The following is a 17904-nucleotide window of genomic DNA, read 5'->3' on the forward strand; positions in this document are numbered from 1 at the left end:
TACAGAGTTGCATAGCAGGAAAATGAGAGACAGTGGTAATAAAAGTACAACAAGTGATGTTCTGACTGAATGTAAAGGCGGGGGCAGGGGGCAGGGAAGAGGGGGGAAATTTCTGTGGGCATAATTAAACACTAGATCAGATCTACCAGGAGTTCTGCAATTTCTGTCCTTGGAAGCTTTCAAGTTTCAACGGGACAAAGTCCAAGCGACTTAGTCTAGTTGTTTCAGTGCTGACCCTACTTGAAGGAGGAGGTTGGTCCAAATGACCTTCCAACCTGAGGGATTCCTTGATTCTGGGAATTGATCTTCCAGTCTGACCATCATACAGTAACATATAAGTTAACTGTAGACAAACGAAAAGTCAGCAGTCAAAATCCACACAATGGCTGATTATTTGCATAAATTGATACTATAGTTATTCCTTTCCTTGTGTACAGCAATATTAAAAAACCTCAGTGGAAGTGGATTCATAATTTTTTTCTCATAAAAAGAAGTGAGATACAATCATGCTTTTTTGGTTGTGTTTATCTTTGTAATGCAAACAAAAACATGGACATGTGTCACGTTTGTAATCTGATTTTGTCCAGGAAGCCTAAAATGAGAATAAAATACTTGTTTTGCTGCTTTGCCATTTATCTAGGCAAGATGGAGAGCTGAGTATAATCTCCTGCTTGAAAGAATACAGCTGCATTTTAGGATCCCTAAGAAAGCCATTTATTGTTGGTTTGTTCAACAGAGTGTACCCTCTGGGATTGCTGTTTGTAATTGGGAAAGAAAGAATTTTGTTTAATTTCTTCATCTGGAAAATTTTTTGCTTGAATAGCAACAAGGCTCCTGGGTCACTAAGCAATAGTGTTCTGCCCTAATTGCCTTCAACTGATTTATGTTTTTAAGTTAGGCCTTTGGTAGTTGTTTTTTTCCAAATTATGTAAAGTTGATATCTAGCTGTCGTGGAAAACAAGAGTTTATAGAATGTTTATATGTAAAAATTGCATTTGAAAATATTACTTCATGTAACAGCCTACGGTTTTTCTTAAACAAGAATGAATCTGCACCAAAGGACACAAATTCTTTTTTTTCTCCCTGATCTTTTGTCTCCCTTCCACACAAGCAAGTTTGTTCTCTTTCTGTATTAACTAAGAATATAGTCAAGTGGCAATTTGAGAAAATATAGTCTCAAGCTCCCAACTCTGCCTACATCATAGACAAAAATAAATGTGTAACTAGAATGTGATGTATATATAATACATGCTGTCCAGACAGTAGAATCATATCCAGGTTTCTCCAAATCTGTGAGAAGAAAAAGAAGCCCAAATGTCTGTGTTACTGAGTACATGATGCTCATTTAGGCAAAAGCATGTTTGATGGTAATATTATCTCCTGGTGTTCTTACTACTCTTACCAGCAATTTCTGTTGGGCAATTTATGGTCCTGCATCAGACTGGTCTTTCAGGACAATGGAACAAAGATTGACGCTGCCTCCTAAACAAATTTGCATGTTTTTTGTTGGGTTTTTGGTTGGTTTTTTTTTTTAATGGTAAGCTATTTAGGAGGAGAAAGAGAGTGATTTTTCAATGGTTTTGGATTTTCTCCTATTTTAAGGTCACTGCTTTTATTTTGTAAGACAATGGGTTTTTCTCCAGATACTTCCTAGCACTGGATTCCTTTTGAACTAGTCTCCTGAATGACACTTAATGTACTCTTCTCCCACTCTTATCTCACACTTTCTAATATGCTGTTCCTTATGCTTAGAAATCCTTATTTTCCATGCCAAATATCCACCCACTCCATATTCGCATTCTTCCTTTAAACTGCATTTCCTTAAAGTCTATCAAAAATAATCTGCAAGTTAAGAAACATACCATCTCGGCCTTAAGATCTGACAGTCTTCTGATCATCAGAGTTGCTACTGCAGGCTGAATTCTTTAACTTGTGCATAATACTGAATAAATCAGGGCCTGATTTTCCTTGGTATTGCATTTACTATCTTTTTCACCAAATACAGATATGTATTTATATATCTAAATATATATATATTTTTTTTTTTTTTTAAAGTGTCCCAAAGTTCAGCCCAGCTGGTTTCCTTGAGGCCATCTGGCTGATCTCTACTGCTTGCTGTCTTGTTCTTGTGATTCTAGCTGAAAGGCTACTAATGGAAAAAAAAATTAGGTCAGTAAGAAGTAGAATGAGGTAAAATTTTTGCTTGCAAGTTAACAAAACTTAAGGAAACCACTATCTATGAATTGTAGGGTGGCGGGTGGGAGGGTTAGTCGTTTGTTGATTGTGGGTTTTTTTCATAAAACAAGGGAAAGAACTGTTCAAATGATAAAAGCAAGTTTGTTTAGGGATGATTAGTTGAATTTTAAAATGCAGGAGGCATATCTGAAAACTTCTGGATAATAAGGTGTGTTAGGCAGTTACGACTACTTCATGACCTAGTCTGGCATCTAGCATGCTTGCGGACTTTGTTCTTTGTGTAGCAAAGGTTTGTTATGTGGCTTTGGATGACAATTTCCTGCAATGTAAAGGATCTGCCATAATTAAAATTTTAAACCTGTAACTGGTTCAGTGTTGGAGAGCTTTCTGTAAGGATTTGAGCATAAACCATTAGTAAGCTCAGTGAAACATAAAGGTGGTTTTCACTATTATGTTTGGAAAAATTGAATGCCTGGCTTCATATTCACTTCAGTTTCTTCTACTTCCTGAAGAAGCTTCCTTGCTTTCAGCCAAGAAATATGCACAAGTACTTGGAGAGCAATAAAGGAACAAAACAGACCATGTAGACAGCCAAAAAAAAAAAGGGGGGGGGGGGGGGGGGGCGGGGGGAAGGAAGAAAAGGAGAGAGATACATCCATTGTTTTCAGGAAGGAAGAAAGAATAAAAGGAGAGAGATACATGCATTGTTTTCTCTTTTGCCACAGAGTCCTTGGCCATATTAGTTTCTGTTCTGGAGAGAATGTCTTAAAAGTGACCCTGGAAACAGCTGCCCGTTAAATTAACATAACTGCCGTTCATTCTGGATACAAGCCATTGAATGAGGGGGTGCAAACAAATGGGTAAAAGCTTTCAGATCTGGAATCCCTGAGGAAGTGCCACCTCCCTTTGTTTTGCCTGCCACAGCTGTCCCGTGGTCTCCAGCTCGGGCTGTGAGGACTGCCAGGTTCTTACAATGGCATGGCTGGGGAGAAGCCTCTGCTCTAAGAATCACACAGATCTGTCCTTTCCATACAAGAACTTGGTCTGGTATCTTGGGCACATACCTATTCAGATAAAATTATGTTATTGGAGTTTAGTTTTAGGCAGATTCATCCAAAGAAAACCCCAGAATGATTAAAACCTGCAAATGAACCAGAACATATTTTTTGTGAACTTGTAAACAATTCTTAAAACCTTTTGTTTTCATGAGGAGGTAATGCTACTTATACCCTCACTTCCTCAAATTCTTTTTAGTGCTAAATAAAAACAAAAAATGAAAACAAAGGCTTTGCATCCAAAACAGAGTAATTTATAATAGTTTCATTCATACAATATTAACTCCTAAGTGCCCCTAAAAACGTGGAATGAGTAATCTTTCAGGCTGTCTAAAATACACTTACCTTGAAAGAAAAACCCGTTTTTTTAATTATTATTATCTTAATCTGGGTCCAGTTGTCTAAAAAGTTAGTGAAACATTCTTCAGTTGCTTGCTGATTGTCTGTGGCATAAAATTCAGTCTAGAATTCTTGCAAAAAAAAAAAAGATTGTAAGCCTTGTAAGCCGCTCCTGAGATGGCTTTGCTGCAGGAGAAGTAAACCTAAACAATGACTGCTAATAAAACAAAAATTGCAACAATTGCTAAAACAAATGAAGGTGGCTGATAGAATTTCACAGCAAAAAATGGTATTTTCAGATACAGTTGCAATCTTTTAGTGAGTCTTGAATTTCCATTGAACTATATTAAAATAATTGTCTATGAGAGAAATAGAGTCCAACTGATTTTTCGCTCAATGTATCGGGGAAAAGCCTAAAGCTGGGACCAGAATGGACCCTATTGGAGTTAAGACATAACTCCTAGAAAACATTATCCATTAAACTGTGTGGGACTTATTTATCAGATTTCTTTAAATTCTGATGTAAAACTTTAGATACATAACAAAACCAAATGCCTTGTTTTAGGAGTTAGTCTTGTTGGTAATGGACCAGCATCACCTCTCAGCCCCAAACTTTGTTTTTCAGTCTCAGCAGTGTTGTAACTAGGCATTTCTAGAGATAGTCTCCTGAGTGCTCCCAGTCAGATCAGGTTGAACATGCATCAAAACAATATTTTACTTTCTGCCTTATCTAACATTTCCTTTCTCTCATCCAAGCTGATTACTGAAACCCATCAATTTTGATGTGTTCCTGAGCTATGAGGAAAACAGAAAGCAGAAAAGGAGATTCTTTCCTGTTGTGCTGCTCTGTAAAGCAAATCCTATATGGGTAGCTTGTAGTCCTGAGGAAGACTACCCACTGAGTTTGAGAGACTGAAGCTTTTTAGAACCTGAGGGACATTTGCTGTATTCTTCTTAAGCTTTTGTTAGTTTCTTCCTTTAAAATGTTTTTGTGACAGAATTATTCACATTTTTCGCTTGTCTTTGAGGTTGCAGCCTGGAAGTGTTCTGACTGTCAAGAAGTACTAAGTTGCTCAGGAATTAATCTCAATAATTCTCAGAATGAGAACAGATGCTTTGAATTCATTTAGTAGTTGCATATGCTTTGCATGCCCCAGTAGTATTGTTCGGTATCTCATAAACAGAAATGCCACTTTGTCTTCCAGATTTTACCTAGTTGTTAACGTCCATATGGTTGTATGGATGTTAATGTGAGTAGAACTTGGATCATTACAGTTACTACAGAGATGCCTTGTGTTAGTCCTGGGACTATGACTATGTGTTTTGGTGAACTGACTGACACGCTGTCTCAGTATCTTGCAAACTTAGGTATTTAATATGAGAATCCACTCTCCTGTCATGAAAATTAGATGCAGTAGGAAGCAGTCAAATTTTTTCATGTGTTGCAGACAATAAGGAAAGTATCTTCCAGTTTCCACGTAGTATCTCTTGTCACATAGAGTAAGAATGTAAATGATTCAGCTTTCTGGGGGTTTTTTTATCCTTTTCCAGTGAATGTGTCTATTAGACAAAAATCTTGAGGTCCTAGTGCAAAACATTAAAGGCTTTCTATTAAGATATTCTGGATCTGGTTTTATAGGTTTTGTTTGGTTTGTTTTGTTATGGTGGTGTTTTAAAAAAAAAAATTTGAGATAGCTAATGTATGCTGACTAGCTTTGTTTGAGTATCTTAAATACTATAACCATGCTTTGTGTTTCAAAACTTACCCTGTGGTACAAACATAAGAAAAACACCGTTTTGCTCACGCTTGGTTTGAATGAAGTAAGTTTAGTGGTTTTTAAGGACTTCAAACTGCAAAACCTAATTCAAAATGCTACATGACTTCCATATGCTTTTACAGCTATACAAAAGGAATGCAGAAAGATACCTTTCTAAGATGGTAATGTTTTACAACCACTTTGCAGGACAGCAAAGAAAAGAGCTACAAAATGCAGCTCAGAACTGTGCTGTTCAGCAGTGTTCATGGGTATGCAGCTCCCACTGTTGACAAATAAGAGTTGCTTGACTTGACCACAGGCAATATGAGGTCAAGAAATATTAATAAAATGCTTTCTTAATTGTTTATTTCTGCTTTTTTAATATATCCTTGTTGTGACATGACAGCATTTGAGGTCAACTGCCAAGCTATCAGTGGAGATGGAGTAAAGCACCTTTATTTAAGCCTTCGCTAAGTGGTGTTCAGCTGTGACTCAGAAAGGGTAAGTTAACTGATCGTACTTAGCTTTCTCTGCTATGGTAAAATGAGTTGCAGAAAGAACACGCTGAAAGCCAAGGGCCTCTGAATACTTTTCCCTTTTATGGAATAGAGCTCCCAGTTCACCATTTCCTGGGGATTGTACTCTAAGCCTGCACAGTGGTAAAAGAAAGTTCTCTGCATTCACAGATCTATATCTGACTACAAATTTGAGCTCAGGGGATCATTTTTTTCCTAACTATTTTAAGCTCTAAGTTTACAATAACAGACCAAAACATTAAAAATCACTCCATCCTCTCTCCTTTCGTTCTCCTTCTTCCTTTTTTTCTTTATGCTTTCTCAGTTTAGTGTGGGAATAAGCAGAATTTGGTGAATAGGATAGGTAATTATTTTTTTAAAATTAATTTTGTAGGTGCAAAAGGCTCATGCAGACTAAGATTGTAGACCTTTGCACACATCCACTCTTCTTGTGACGTATGAGTTAATTTCTACAAGTATTTAATCTTAAAAGGTAATTTTGAAGCTCTTGCGATTTCTAGACTGGACTTTTGGGAGGGATCATTTACTCTGATAAAACACAACAATCATCTCACTACATCCTTTGACAGGATAAAGGTAGGCCAGACAGAGTTTGATCAGTGCCTAACAAAAGATATGACAGAATCTTGAAGTTGTCTTAGAGACTAGGATGCTAACGTGTGCTTATGCACCGTGACTAGTTTTAAAGTGCAGATATGTTTTTAATCTATCTTTTCAGTATCTTTAGGGACAATAACTACAGTTGTTTCAGTTGATGTGTCACTGTGTTGTGTGTATTATTAACATATCATTTCCTCCTTTGACTGAAATGTGTTTATGCTTGTGGAAACAAGATAAAACTGGCAAAGCTAATGGCAACGTGATTCCAAAGGCTGTTCACATGGCAGATGAGCCAGGCTTAGAATCAGGATAGTCATGCTTTCTGCACTTTGGCTCAGAGTTCTGGTAAGGCTGTAAGCTGTTCTTGTAGATAGAGGTGCGAATTTCTATCGGTTCCATGGCTGTACTCCTCCCTAATGCTCTACTGAAGAAGAAAAAATGTACCTGCTAGAGCAATAAATTTTCCAAGGGCGTTTCTCTTTTTTCTTCCTACATTTGTGAGATGCAAATAAGCTTCTCTAATTCTTGTTAAGAGTTTTCTCATGAAGCCCCCTTTTTCTGAATGTTTTGACTCTCACTGACACTTACTGGGGCTGTTTCTCATTTCCCAATCAAATAGGCATAAGGTCACTTCAGCAGTGATAGTAAGAAGAACATTTATTCAGTAGCATCTTTGGTTCCATCATTTCTAAACTTTCACATTTCCTAGTAGTATCAGAATGTACTAATTGATCAGAAAATGGCAGAACTTCTTGCACAGCATGCAGCAAGAAGGTGATTATATCCATTTCCATTTACAAGATGTGATGTTTGTGCTGATTCAGCATCATAAAATCTGTAAAGGATCTGGACTACTGATTTTAAGAACACTGCACAGGTTAAAAATAAGCCTTTAAATTGAAAAAGGAATAATTTAGTAGCTCTAAGTCATGTAGCTTATGAATGTCCTTATATGTTTTGTTACAATACCAATAAGCAGTAACCCTTACTTCGGCACCTTAGAGGTGTGGACAAGGTGTGCAAAGACTGCATTTGTTTTAAGAAGCCTCAAAGTATAAATAGTTATATACAGGCTTTTGCTGCTCCAATACAGTCCTCGGCACTGGGGTTTTCTGGAGGGCTATTAGGAAAAAATGGAAAGTCTGAAGAGGAAATTCTCCTACTAATCAGAACCGCAAAGGCTTGGAGCTTTGTCCTGTTTGCAAGATAGCTCTGTAGGGAAGTCAGAGTAAAGTTCTGATTGTGTCAGAGACGAACTCAACTCAGTCCACTCCAAATCTGGGTGTTGTTAAGGTGGTGTAAATTCATCCTTTACCCTCCATTCTCCCTTGGCTGTACTTTCTGTGCTGCATCTCTAAGACAGCAGATCTTGGGATTTGTCCCTTTCTATTCTTAGACAAGCCTGCTGATTATTTTTTTTCTTTTAAAACTTCTTGGTTTTTAAATCTGAAAAATTAACTGAAACTTGATGTGCTTAATAGCTCTTTCTTATTTCAGTCTCACTTGCAATACTTTTAAAAGTTGAGTATGTACTAGGAACTCAGCTAAGACTGGCAATAAACCAATTTGATGCAGTAGCTTACACAACTCCACGCAGGACTGCAAATGGACTGTGGCCATGACTTCAAACATTTGTGATTTTTCAGACCCAGCATTCTGTTGAGTTGAGCCTATCAGAACCATTATAAATGCCTAAGCCAAACATCAAGAGGGATTAGATAAACAGCCAAATTTATATATTCTCTTCTTTTGGTTTTGTTTGAATTTGAGTTCTTGCAAACTAGAAATTGCGTAGGATGCCAGAATTTTGTTACAGAGATGAAAAGCAAGTCCATGACACTTTTTTTTAGTTACCTCACTTCTATCTCATTGTCATGTGTTGTTAATAGTTGGTGACTGTTGTTTGATATAAAAATACTTAACTGTTGAAACACACAGATGTTTAATGCTACTGCTATCTGCCTGATCTCTGTGGGTTTATTAAAATATATGTAATCATAGATGTCTGTTTTCTATCATATTAGGGACTTCAAAGATATTTTGCCTTAATAAACATTTTTAAATCTTCTTTTTATTCATAGAAAGCTTCATCTACTCTTATTTGAAGTCAGAGGTGGGTAAAATTGTGACACAAACATGAGCTTCTACTCCTTGCAGTAGAGCTAGAAATTCGCCCGTAACAGGTTCAATATGTCTACGAAAGCTTGAAACATGCTGTTCCTACAGCACGTACTGCTCTAAAAAATATTATGCTCGTCATTCAAAAGAAGTCTTTATCTTGGTCTTTATAATGATGTCATATATGCTGCATCTTCTCACAGTCTTTATTAAAGAGCTTTGATGGAATAACTTTTTTTTTTCCTGAACACAGTAATACTTGCGTAGAGATGGCTTTTACAATATATTAGTTCTACATTGAATTTCTTGTGAAGGTGGCCTTGTGTTCCTCTTCTAGTAAAAGAGAAAATTATGTTTCCAATATAATATGAAATAAATCTAATAAAAGCATGGGTCATGGCTGCTTCTGTAGTCCAAAGTTTTCACACGTTCTGTTGGTTTTACAGCACTTGTTTTCTGTGAAAGCTGAGGTGAATACTTGTCACTACTGAGGCTGCTTTGGTATTTCCTGTGAATAGTTTTGCCTACTTTTATCCTTCTTTTTCTTTTCTTTTTTTTTTTTTAAATCGGCGCAAGTATTTTGACAGTTTTAATTCTCAGCCTCAAACCAACATTTTCCTGAATACATTTCTTTGCCTTTTGCTGAAATGGAAGGGAAAACTGTAGAAGGTTAATCTTACAATGCTGCTAAGTGCCTTGAACTTCAAATCATCCATCTCCCCATCTCAACCTCTTTGTTCCATCTATCTAGATTTATGGAAGAGTAAAAGAATTGAGATGAGATGAGTAGTTTAGGTTTAGGAGAAGGTAACGTGTTTCTGAAGGCTGAACCTGTGCTTGTTGGGTATATTTATTTCCTTGGCACACTATTGAAGTTGTTGTAGTATGGTTTGAGTGTATAGCTCCATTCTGTACACAGCTGTGAATGAACTGTAAAGGGACTATAGTTAACTCTTACTAGTCCAGACAGAAACTGTGTACCAGATTGTCTCTGATAACAATGGTCTGTCATCTTTAGGCATCACCAAGGAGTCGGATGATTTATGAGGACTGTTCCTTAACTATCCAGTAGGTGTCATAGTAAGTCTTGTAATACGCTGTAGCTGCAAGGTTTATACTTAACATTTCTCATCTTTAGACCACTGTACAGGCTTTAATCCTAACAATATCCTTATGAAGGCAGTAGCTCCCTTTGACGCTAATAGCAAGAATTTTCTCCACTTAATAGGCAGTGATTTCCCCTCCCCCCCCGCCCCATTTGGCCATTACTGCTATTTTGCTTCGGAAGTGTCATGCACAGTGTTGTCTTCTGCAGATGTACGCCAAGTCTGCACAATTCACCTAGGCCTTATCCTCGCTCAAAGAAAGAGTGCCACCGTCTGGGTTCCCAGTTTTACTTCTTTCTTTGAGACCTGAGATCATGCTCTGTAGCAAGAGATTTCTTAGCCAGTAAAAGGCATATTATGGATATTCAGGATGCTGCTTCCTTCTTAGAGGATTTTTAAAGAGGGTAGTTTGGTCACAGCCAAAACAGTCATAGTAACAAAAAAAACCCTGTAAAATGGAGGGAAGAGATGGAAATAGCAACAAGGATAGAAGATTGTCCATTTTGAATGTATTTACTAAGTTATATTTGACCTTGAAAGCTTTAGTTAATAAAACACAAGATAACATTTTTAATTTTAAACCTTAATACTGTTTGTTATTGTAAAGTGACCTGAATGTTGGAGCACAGAGTTTTAAATGGATTTGATTTGTGGTTTTGGCATGTAACACAGCCTGCAGATCACGAGGCCTGTCAACGCTTATGCCTTCAGGTTAACTTGAAACAGTCTCAGCAGTGCATGGTCCTGTTAGTCCACATTGCAGTTCCACGTCCTTCACAGTGTCCACCATGCCAATCTTACCTGAAGACAAGGGACAGCACAACAATTCTCCTCCAGCCAAAGTAAGCACTCTTAAAAATATGGGGGTTTGACGCTTGTTGGAAACCTGTTTGCATATATTTAGGAGTTTATAAAATGAAATTTAATCATTGCTGTGGATTAGTATGTTTTGATTAACTGATGAAGTGATGAATGATCTTTCAATTGATAGAATTCTTCAAATACTTTATAGACTAAGGAATGAGAACTGAAGTTGCTCAAGCACTTGTTTATCAGTTTGAGCTGGAGGCTTATATATCTGCTTGTTCTGAACCATTTATATCAAAGCTGTGCAAAAATGTCCTTACTGGTGTTATTACAGAGAACTTGAACCTTTGAGAAAAGAACTTAGGCTTGTACTTCACAGTAGTCTTGAAACTTACAGTGTCACCTTTACAGATATAGAAGATTCTGTGCGATTCATGTGTGTGTGAAAGATGGAAAGTTGGTTTGTAGTCTTTCTCAGTGCTTTATTTGCCACAGCAGTAGCTGAACATATACTGGAACTATACAGAGAACAGGTAGGAAGTCCCCAGATATATTCGTCAATTTGCTACTCAATTTGTGGCATCTAAGTGGTTTTATATGTTTTATTTGCAGATAAATTTAAAAAATCAATATGAGATGATACTTGTCCCTTTTGATAAAAAGTAATTTATGTTCTAATAAAGTGGTGGTGGTGGTGGGCTGAATTCTTAGCTTAGCTGAGGTAAAGAACGTAACCTGTGACACAGGTTATCCAGATCATCCTGTTTCATGCAAACTGGTGTAAAGAAAGAGGATTTATTATCTGGCACATCCTCAGTTAAAAAAGTATCACTGTCATTGCATTTGAGGACACTGTATTCTACACTTTAGGTGAAAACATCCGCTACTTTAACACTGTTGGAAAATATTGTCAGCAGTGAGCCCTACACTGATTTGTCATGCATTCCATCTAAATTGCACATTGTGCTGAGTGTTAGTTTCCTGGCTTAAGATAAACACCCCAGATGGATGCAAGTTCATCAGACTATTAGCTGAGAAGATACATTAGGTCAAGAAGATTTTGTTGTTGGTTTGTTGTTTTTTTTTTTTAACTTGCCCATGTGAAGAGTATTTTAGTAAAAAAGGCTTGCTGGGTGAAACATATCCAAAGAGGGGAAAAAATTAAAAGCTACCAGATGTCAGTTAATCTAATCCTGAGCATGCTTGTCAAATGGAAGGAATTAAGAATTCCAACCACCTAATAAAAAAAAAATTGAAAACATAGATAGATGGGCCTTTTAGAGGTAGGTCTTCATTGAACTATGATAATGTGATAGTTCATGAATTGGTTACCTGTGCAAAACACTTAGGTTTAGGTAAATTGTTATTTTTAGGTTTAACCAACACACTGCTCATGAGCCTTCTTAAGTTAAGGATTGCAACTAGCCATTGTTATGAGAATTTGATCTTGTTCATAGCTGTTAGCACTTGGGTCTTGCTTCAGTCCAAGTTGTACAGCATGACTGTAATAAGTAATATAGCTCATCATTGTGAGGTAAGGACTTGCAAGCAAGGAGAGGGCATCAGAAGGAGCTAATAACTGGTGGACTTGTTTTCTGCCGTTGAATAAAACTTTCCAAGTCTGGATTCTCATTTTATCTAAAGTGCTGTCTGGAGTCTTAACAGTTTCTGCATTCTGTTTCAGAAGACACTTGCCCACCATTTCCCTGCTTGCACAAGTGCACACACATTCACGAAACAGTTCTGAGAAAAAGAAAATGAACCTTAGCATCACCTGTAGTTTCTTGTTTACTTCAAATAACTTTTATATGATGGGAAGACCTGGGTTATGTTTCTCAAATTCATTTTGAGAAAACAAGTGTGGTTTTCCATTTCATTATTTCTTACAGCGGCCTGTGTTAACGATTCTGACTAAGCAACATTCATCAAAGTATTCATTAGCTCTGTGTTCCTGAGGGAAGTAGATGTGAAATTCCTGTTAACACAGGTGTGGGCAGTTAGCCTAAATCAAAGAACTTCAGCCCCTTGTTTGAAATGTCTGAACTGAGTGTGTAGTTGAACTCTTACTTTGTGTGCTGTCTTCTTACAGTAAGTATCAAAAATTTTAGGAGTGTTTTATACAGAATCATTTCTCCCACTATAAATCATAGAACTTCATAGTCAGATGTCCTTTTTACTTATTTCCATATTTTAATTAGATTTCACGTAGAATAATAGTGTAATATGCTTTCACTGTTACCCTTAAAAACTCATTTCAGGTTTTTAGTATTAAAAGTACAATTTCTGTACATATACTGCATACATGCAGCAAAGAAAATTAGATCCTTACCAGTTACGTTAAGATTTATAGTGGCCTATAAATCTCCCTACACTTTCAGCGTTGGTTGTGAGCTGCCATCTTTCCCTCTCTTTATATCAAAAGTCCCTATTTCTGTTCCCAGCTTTCTCCTCTCTTTGTATCCTAAACACTACTTTACTGGCTTTTCTGACTGCTGAGGAAAAGTCTGTCTTGGATGTTTCTTATACCCTGATTATTCCATCATTCAAGTTCTGCATTTCTTTGGGTTTTATTATTCCAATTTAAATTTGTATTGTACCTTTATCAAATCATTGCATGTGATCTGTTTTGTTCTGAAGGAGGTGTCCCATGTTTACTTTGTTCTCCTGTCTGTTTCAACTATATGCAGTTAGAATTTAATTTCATTACCTTACTTTCAAAGCTCAGCACTTCACTTAAACAGCTAAAATTAAGCTTACTTAAAACCCCATCTCACTCAAAAGACTGCTTTCTGAGATGCATAACTTTTCCGAGGCTTTTCACATAAGTGTCTGTTTCAGACCAGATTTGTTCTGAAATTCAGTTCAGGCTTTTAATTAATTTCTAAGAATACAGCCAGGTGGCAGAGGATTCCCACCCCCAATGCTTTGAAGAATTCAGTTGGTATACAGTAAAGCTTTATCATCTGACTGTCCTGGCAGGGTAGCTCTTTTAGCAGAGTGTTTTGTTTTTTTTTTTTCTTCCCCATTACTGTTCAAATCCATCCAAATTTGGATGTTTTATAAAACTTCTAAAACCACATTTTTTGTATACTTAGTGAGGGCTTGCTAGAGCTTAACAGCCAGAACGCCTGCAGATGCTATCCACTGTGATATCCCTGAGCCTCTGGGATGTGCTGGTATGGACCAAATCACATGTGCCATCCTCCACAGCACAGTGCAAGCCTCCCTGCAAGACTAGATGACACATAATCATACCTGTAGAGCACATGGATCAGTTCCCACCTAAGCCATAGAGGTAGAGTCAGTTTTACCCTACATTTTTCTGGGAAGAGGGTTTGGGGCAAAAAGGAAGCAAAGACTTGGTAGCGGGTAGTCATTGGTGCTAGGGTATGAGGCAGCTGATGGGAATGAGTGAGGAGGAGCAGCCTTAGCTGGAAGCTATCGTGGAGGGGGCAGTAACAGGCAGGCCGTGGGAGGGTGATGGAAAACCGGTATTGTCTTTGTGCAGATGTACAGCTGTGACACAAATTAAGCTTCCTGTTAAAGCTGCTCTTCCAAGATTGCATATAGCAGCCCAAGTACTCTTCAGAGTACAAAGATTTCTTTGATTCGAGCCAGCTGGCCCTGCAAAGAGCTTCATGCTCTAGCTCTTCCTGCCCCACTCCTATACAGTAAGTTTGGACAACAGGAGGCATGAGTTTTCACTGGTATAGAAATTGAACTGCTGGTCATAGCCTTTTTCTTTTCTTTTCTTTTTTTCTTTTTCCTTTTCTTCTTTCCTTTTTTTCTTTTCTGTTATTTTTTCCTTTTTAATGAGCTGGTTTTAAAGTCCTAAAATGGGCTTGAGTGACTTTAAGGCTGGTACTACGTCATTCAAAAGCTTTTGCTCTTTGGCAGTCATAAGATTAGTGTAAACAATATACATGTGTACTCAGCTGCTTTGCCCTACAAGCAGAGCAGTCACCTGAATTTTTGTCATTGATTGTTGGACAAAATACATTGTTATTTAGTAACATTTTCAAGAATACTGCTAAAAATTGCTTTCAAATGTCAGTTTGAAAATTTACAATACAACGTCAGTTGTGCACTTTGAATAACATATGCTTTTACATTCTAACATTTCGAATACTACAAGGATATTTTTCTTAAACTTAAATCTTCATATTATTTTCTTGGCATGTTTCCCAGTCTGCTCTCATGCAACTGACAATGTGAACTTGCTGAGAAATGTCATATGAGTATTATGAGTACGGAAGTGTGGAGCTGCATGGAATGTTTTTATTTTATTTTAAAAACCCCATAACTGACAACAGAATCAAGAATCCTACATCACATGTCCAAGCCAAAACATATTTATTGCCTTTGAGAGGAAGAAGGGTTATTCTTTGTATGTTAAGATTATACTATTTTCAAAATGCTTTCAGATCTTTAAATTGATCAGAAAACACATTATTTCAACAAGAATAAGTTCAGCACTGGGAGAGATGTTGAGGGGATACATATTAGCAGTCATGTAACCATTGGCTTTCTGAATGTATGTAATTCCATTTCAATTTATACTCTTGGTTATTTATTTATTGTAATAAAACTTATGACTACACTAATTTCTCCACATGACAGTAGATGACTGAAACAGTTATTCATTAATGGCCTTTGTTTCAAATAATTGAAATTATTTAATTTTCTCTATTCTAAAATGTTGACTTGTTAAACTGTGACCTATTAGGTGCTTCATTCTGTAATTGCCTAAATTAGTGCTTTTATAACAGCTTTTTATTACCTGCCTATTTAATGAATATTACCAAAATAAATGTTGTTCTGAATTCATTACATTTGTGTCAAACTCAAGTAGGCAAACATTCTTAAAAAAGGAGTAAGCAAAATTGACAGCAAATGTTCTATCAGTAAAAGCAAAGTGATGTTTCTAGGAGTCAAATGTAATTGCCTTTTTGTCATGGATAGCAAACATGCTGTTTTTGAAGATTCAGAAGCATTGAGATGATGAGAGGTGGTCAATGCCCAAAACCTGTCAGTGTTTAAGAGGCGTTTGGACAATGCCCTTAATACCATGCTTTAACTTTTGGGCAGCCCTGAACTGGTCAGGCAGCTGGACTAGATGATGGCTGTAGGTCCCTTCCAACTGAAAACAATTCTGTTATCTAATCCAATGCCAACTGAAGTAAAAATTTCTTAGGAACCTTTGGGTTGTAGTTTCAAGAAAAATTTATATGGAAAATGGCTAAATAAAATAAAATACTTGTACATACTAGTGCCTAAAAGAAGCAATTAGGATATGAGAATTTACAAATTATTCTTTAAATTTTACAACTTGATTGATGGCAGTCCCCTGCCACTTTTGGGAAGTTTTCTCTCCAGCTATAAATACTCACACTGCTAAAATATGATCTACTTATCTCATGATTGTACTCTAAAATAAAAATTGCAGATTTTAGCAGGTGCCTACAATTTCTGGTAAACAACAGATTGCTTATGTAGCCTTTCAATATTACCGGGCTTGAATTTCTATTTATTTATTTATTTATTTTAATCTGAATGTAGTACATGGGGTAGAAGTAATCACTTTTTTTACTATATATGAGAGATACACAGTTCTTTCTTCCAACTTGATGTATCTCCATTTGGGATATCTCACAGGAAACTGATTCCTTCTCTTCAGCTGATTGGCATCACTGTACTAGACGGTGTGGGATTATGTTCTTGGGAAAAGTTCTCATATTTAGTAAGAAGGCAAGCATCCACTGATATTCAGTGCCAGTTTCTTTTGTCACTTAAATATTATATTTTATTAAATTTTGCATTTATGTTCTTTAAAATATTTTTCTAATTAATGGGAGGAAAACTCAAGTAGAAGACTAACAAGATAACTTGTTCTATAAATAAATAAATATAAATATTATAATATAAATGTATATATAATATAAAAATTATAAATAATTGTTTTCTGGTTTTGTGGATAACACGCATACAGTTAATACTGCATTTTTCAAGCTTTCATTGCACACTAGCGCTGTTTGGAGGTTTTGTGTGCCTAATTTAGCCCTGTTATACATAGCTGCTTTTCACTCTTGCATTCAGCTCATTAAGTTCACCAAGTGTTGTACAGGTACTTCAGTCAAGGAATGGTTTGCTGTGTGAAAAATCAGTTTCTCCACCATTTTAAAGCTTTCGCATTAGTTCCATGCTTATTGAATTTAGCTTGTGTGCATTAAAAATTTATAAAGAAAACAGATATTGCAAGGCTCCATCAAATTTTTTCAGCAATTTAAGTATAGGTCTCTAAATCACATATGTTTTATCAAATAAGAGCTAATTCTCACTTAGTTCAGTCATTTTCTCTTTTAGCTAAATTGGACAATACACATTATTTTCCACAGAGCATCAGTATTGAGTTTTTTGGATTTCTGTTTAACTACATTTTTATATTTGTCACAAACCATTCAGGATACTACAGTTGAAGGGACAACACGCAGTACACCTTCTATTGTTCTTCCAGAGAATGCTGTTACGCCAGATGTAGAAATTGATAAAAATCTGGTTAACAGGTACTATATAATACATTACCAATCTATGCATAAATTGTACAGTAATTCCAGGAGCTGTGTTTCTAAAATATTGCTTTGAAATGTATATTATATTAAAATATTATTGCTGTATCTCTGTTTGTACTTTCATCATATTGTCTTTGCACTTTGATGATGATTTGTTTTGGAGGGGGGGCCGAGTGCAGGAATATAATTGACACTAAAAGAGCAGACATTCATATAATACTAAGCCTGCCAGCTTGACTTGATATACTTTAAATTTACATTGCACTTGCTTATCTTTCAGAATAGCATAATTATAAAGTAAAAAAAAAAAAAAAGTAAAATACAATTTTGCATAATTTGGACTAAAACCTGTAACTTTTTGAAGTTCATCCTTTTGCTAGCAAATAAAATAGAGCCTGGTGAGGAGAATATTGCTTAGTCAAATCCTTTTGTAGACATACAGTGGGGGGTGGGGGGTGTGCACACGCTACAGTCTTACACCTACTAAAGGGATGACTAACAGCTGGATTCCTCATGTTCTGTGCATGGCAATGCACAGTACAGTCCTTCTGACTCAGACCCAGTCAATGAGCAACTGAGGCCAAAAAAAGTACAATTGAGCATTTTTATGTTTCCTGAAGTATTCCCTCCCATGGAAATTTTTCAATTCAGTAGCTAAATCCCTAATTCTGGTTTACTGATTATATATGTAAACCAGTAATGCTGACTTTAATCATGTGAATATTTCCACTGAATCACTAAGAACTTTGTAGTGTGATGCAGAATTAGGAAATTAATCCTTGTAAGACTTAAAACAAAAATTACTGGTTTTTAAACATTAA

The 17904-nt window shown here is 36.4% G+C and overlaps 1 protein-coding gene across 15 annotated transcripts in view; it reads left to right on the forward strand.

Moving 5' to 3' along the window:
* Positions 1–17904, forward strand: part of IRAG1 (inositol 1,4,5-triphosphate receptor associated 1) — a 79687-nt gene that overhangs the window by 29226 nt on the left and 32557 nt on the right. For 7 of the 15 annotated variants that reach the window (XM_055722724.1, XM_055722727.1, XM_055722728.1 and 4 more), the window contains 2 exons: positions 10419–10549; positions 16977–17077. In XM_055722724.1, coding sequence (XP_055578699.1) covers positions 10496–10549; positions 16977–17077 — 155 coding nt within the window. In that variant the 5' untranslated portion in view covers positions 10419–10495. Of the gene's footprint in view, positions 1–5751; positions 5849–9619; positions 9670–10379; positions 10550–16976; positions 17078–17904 lie in introns of those variants that run through there. The other 8 variants (XM_027810423.2, XM_055722731.1, XM_027810429.2 and 5 more) reach the window with 8 other exon arrangements.

Source organism: Falco cherrug, chromosome 10, assembly GCF_023634085.1.
Source record: "Falco cherrug isolate bFalChe1 chromosome 10, bFalChe1.pri, whole genome shotgun sequence".
Classification (NCBI taxonomy): domain Eukaryota; kingdom Metazoa; phylum Chordata; class Aves; order Falconiformes; family Falconidae; genus Falco; species Falco cherrug.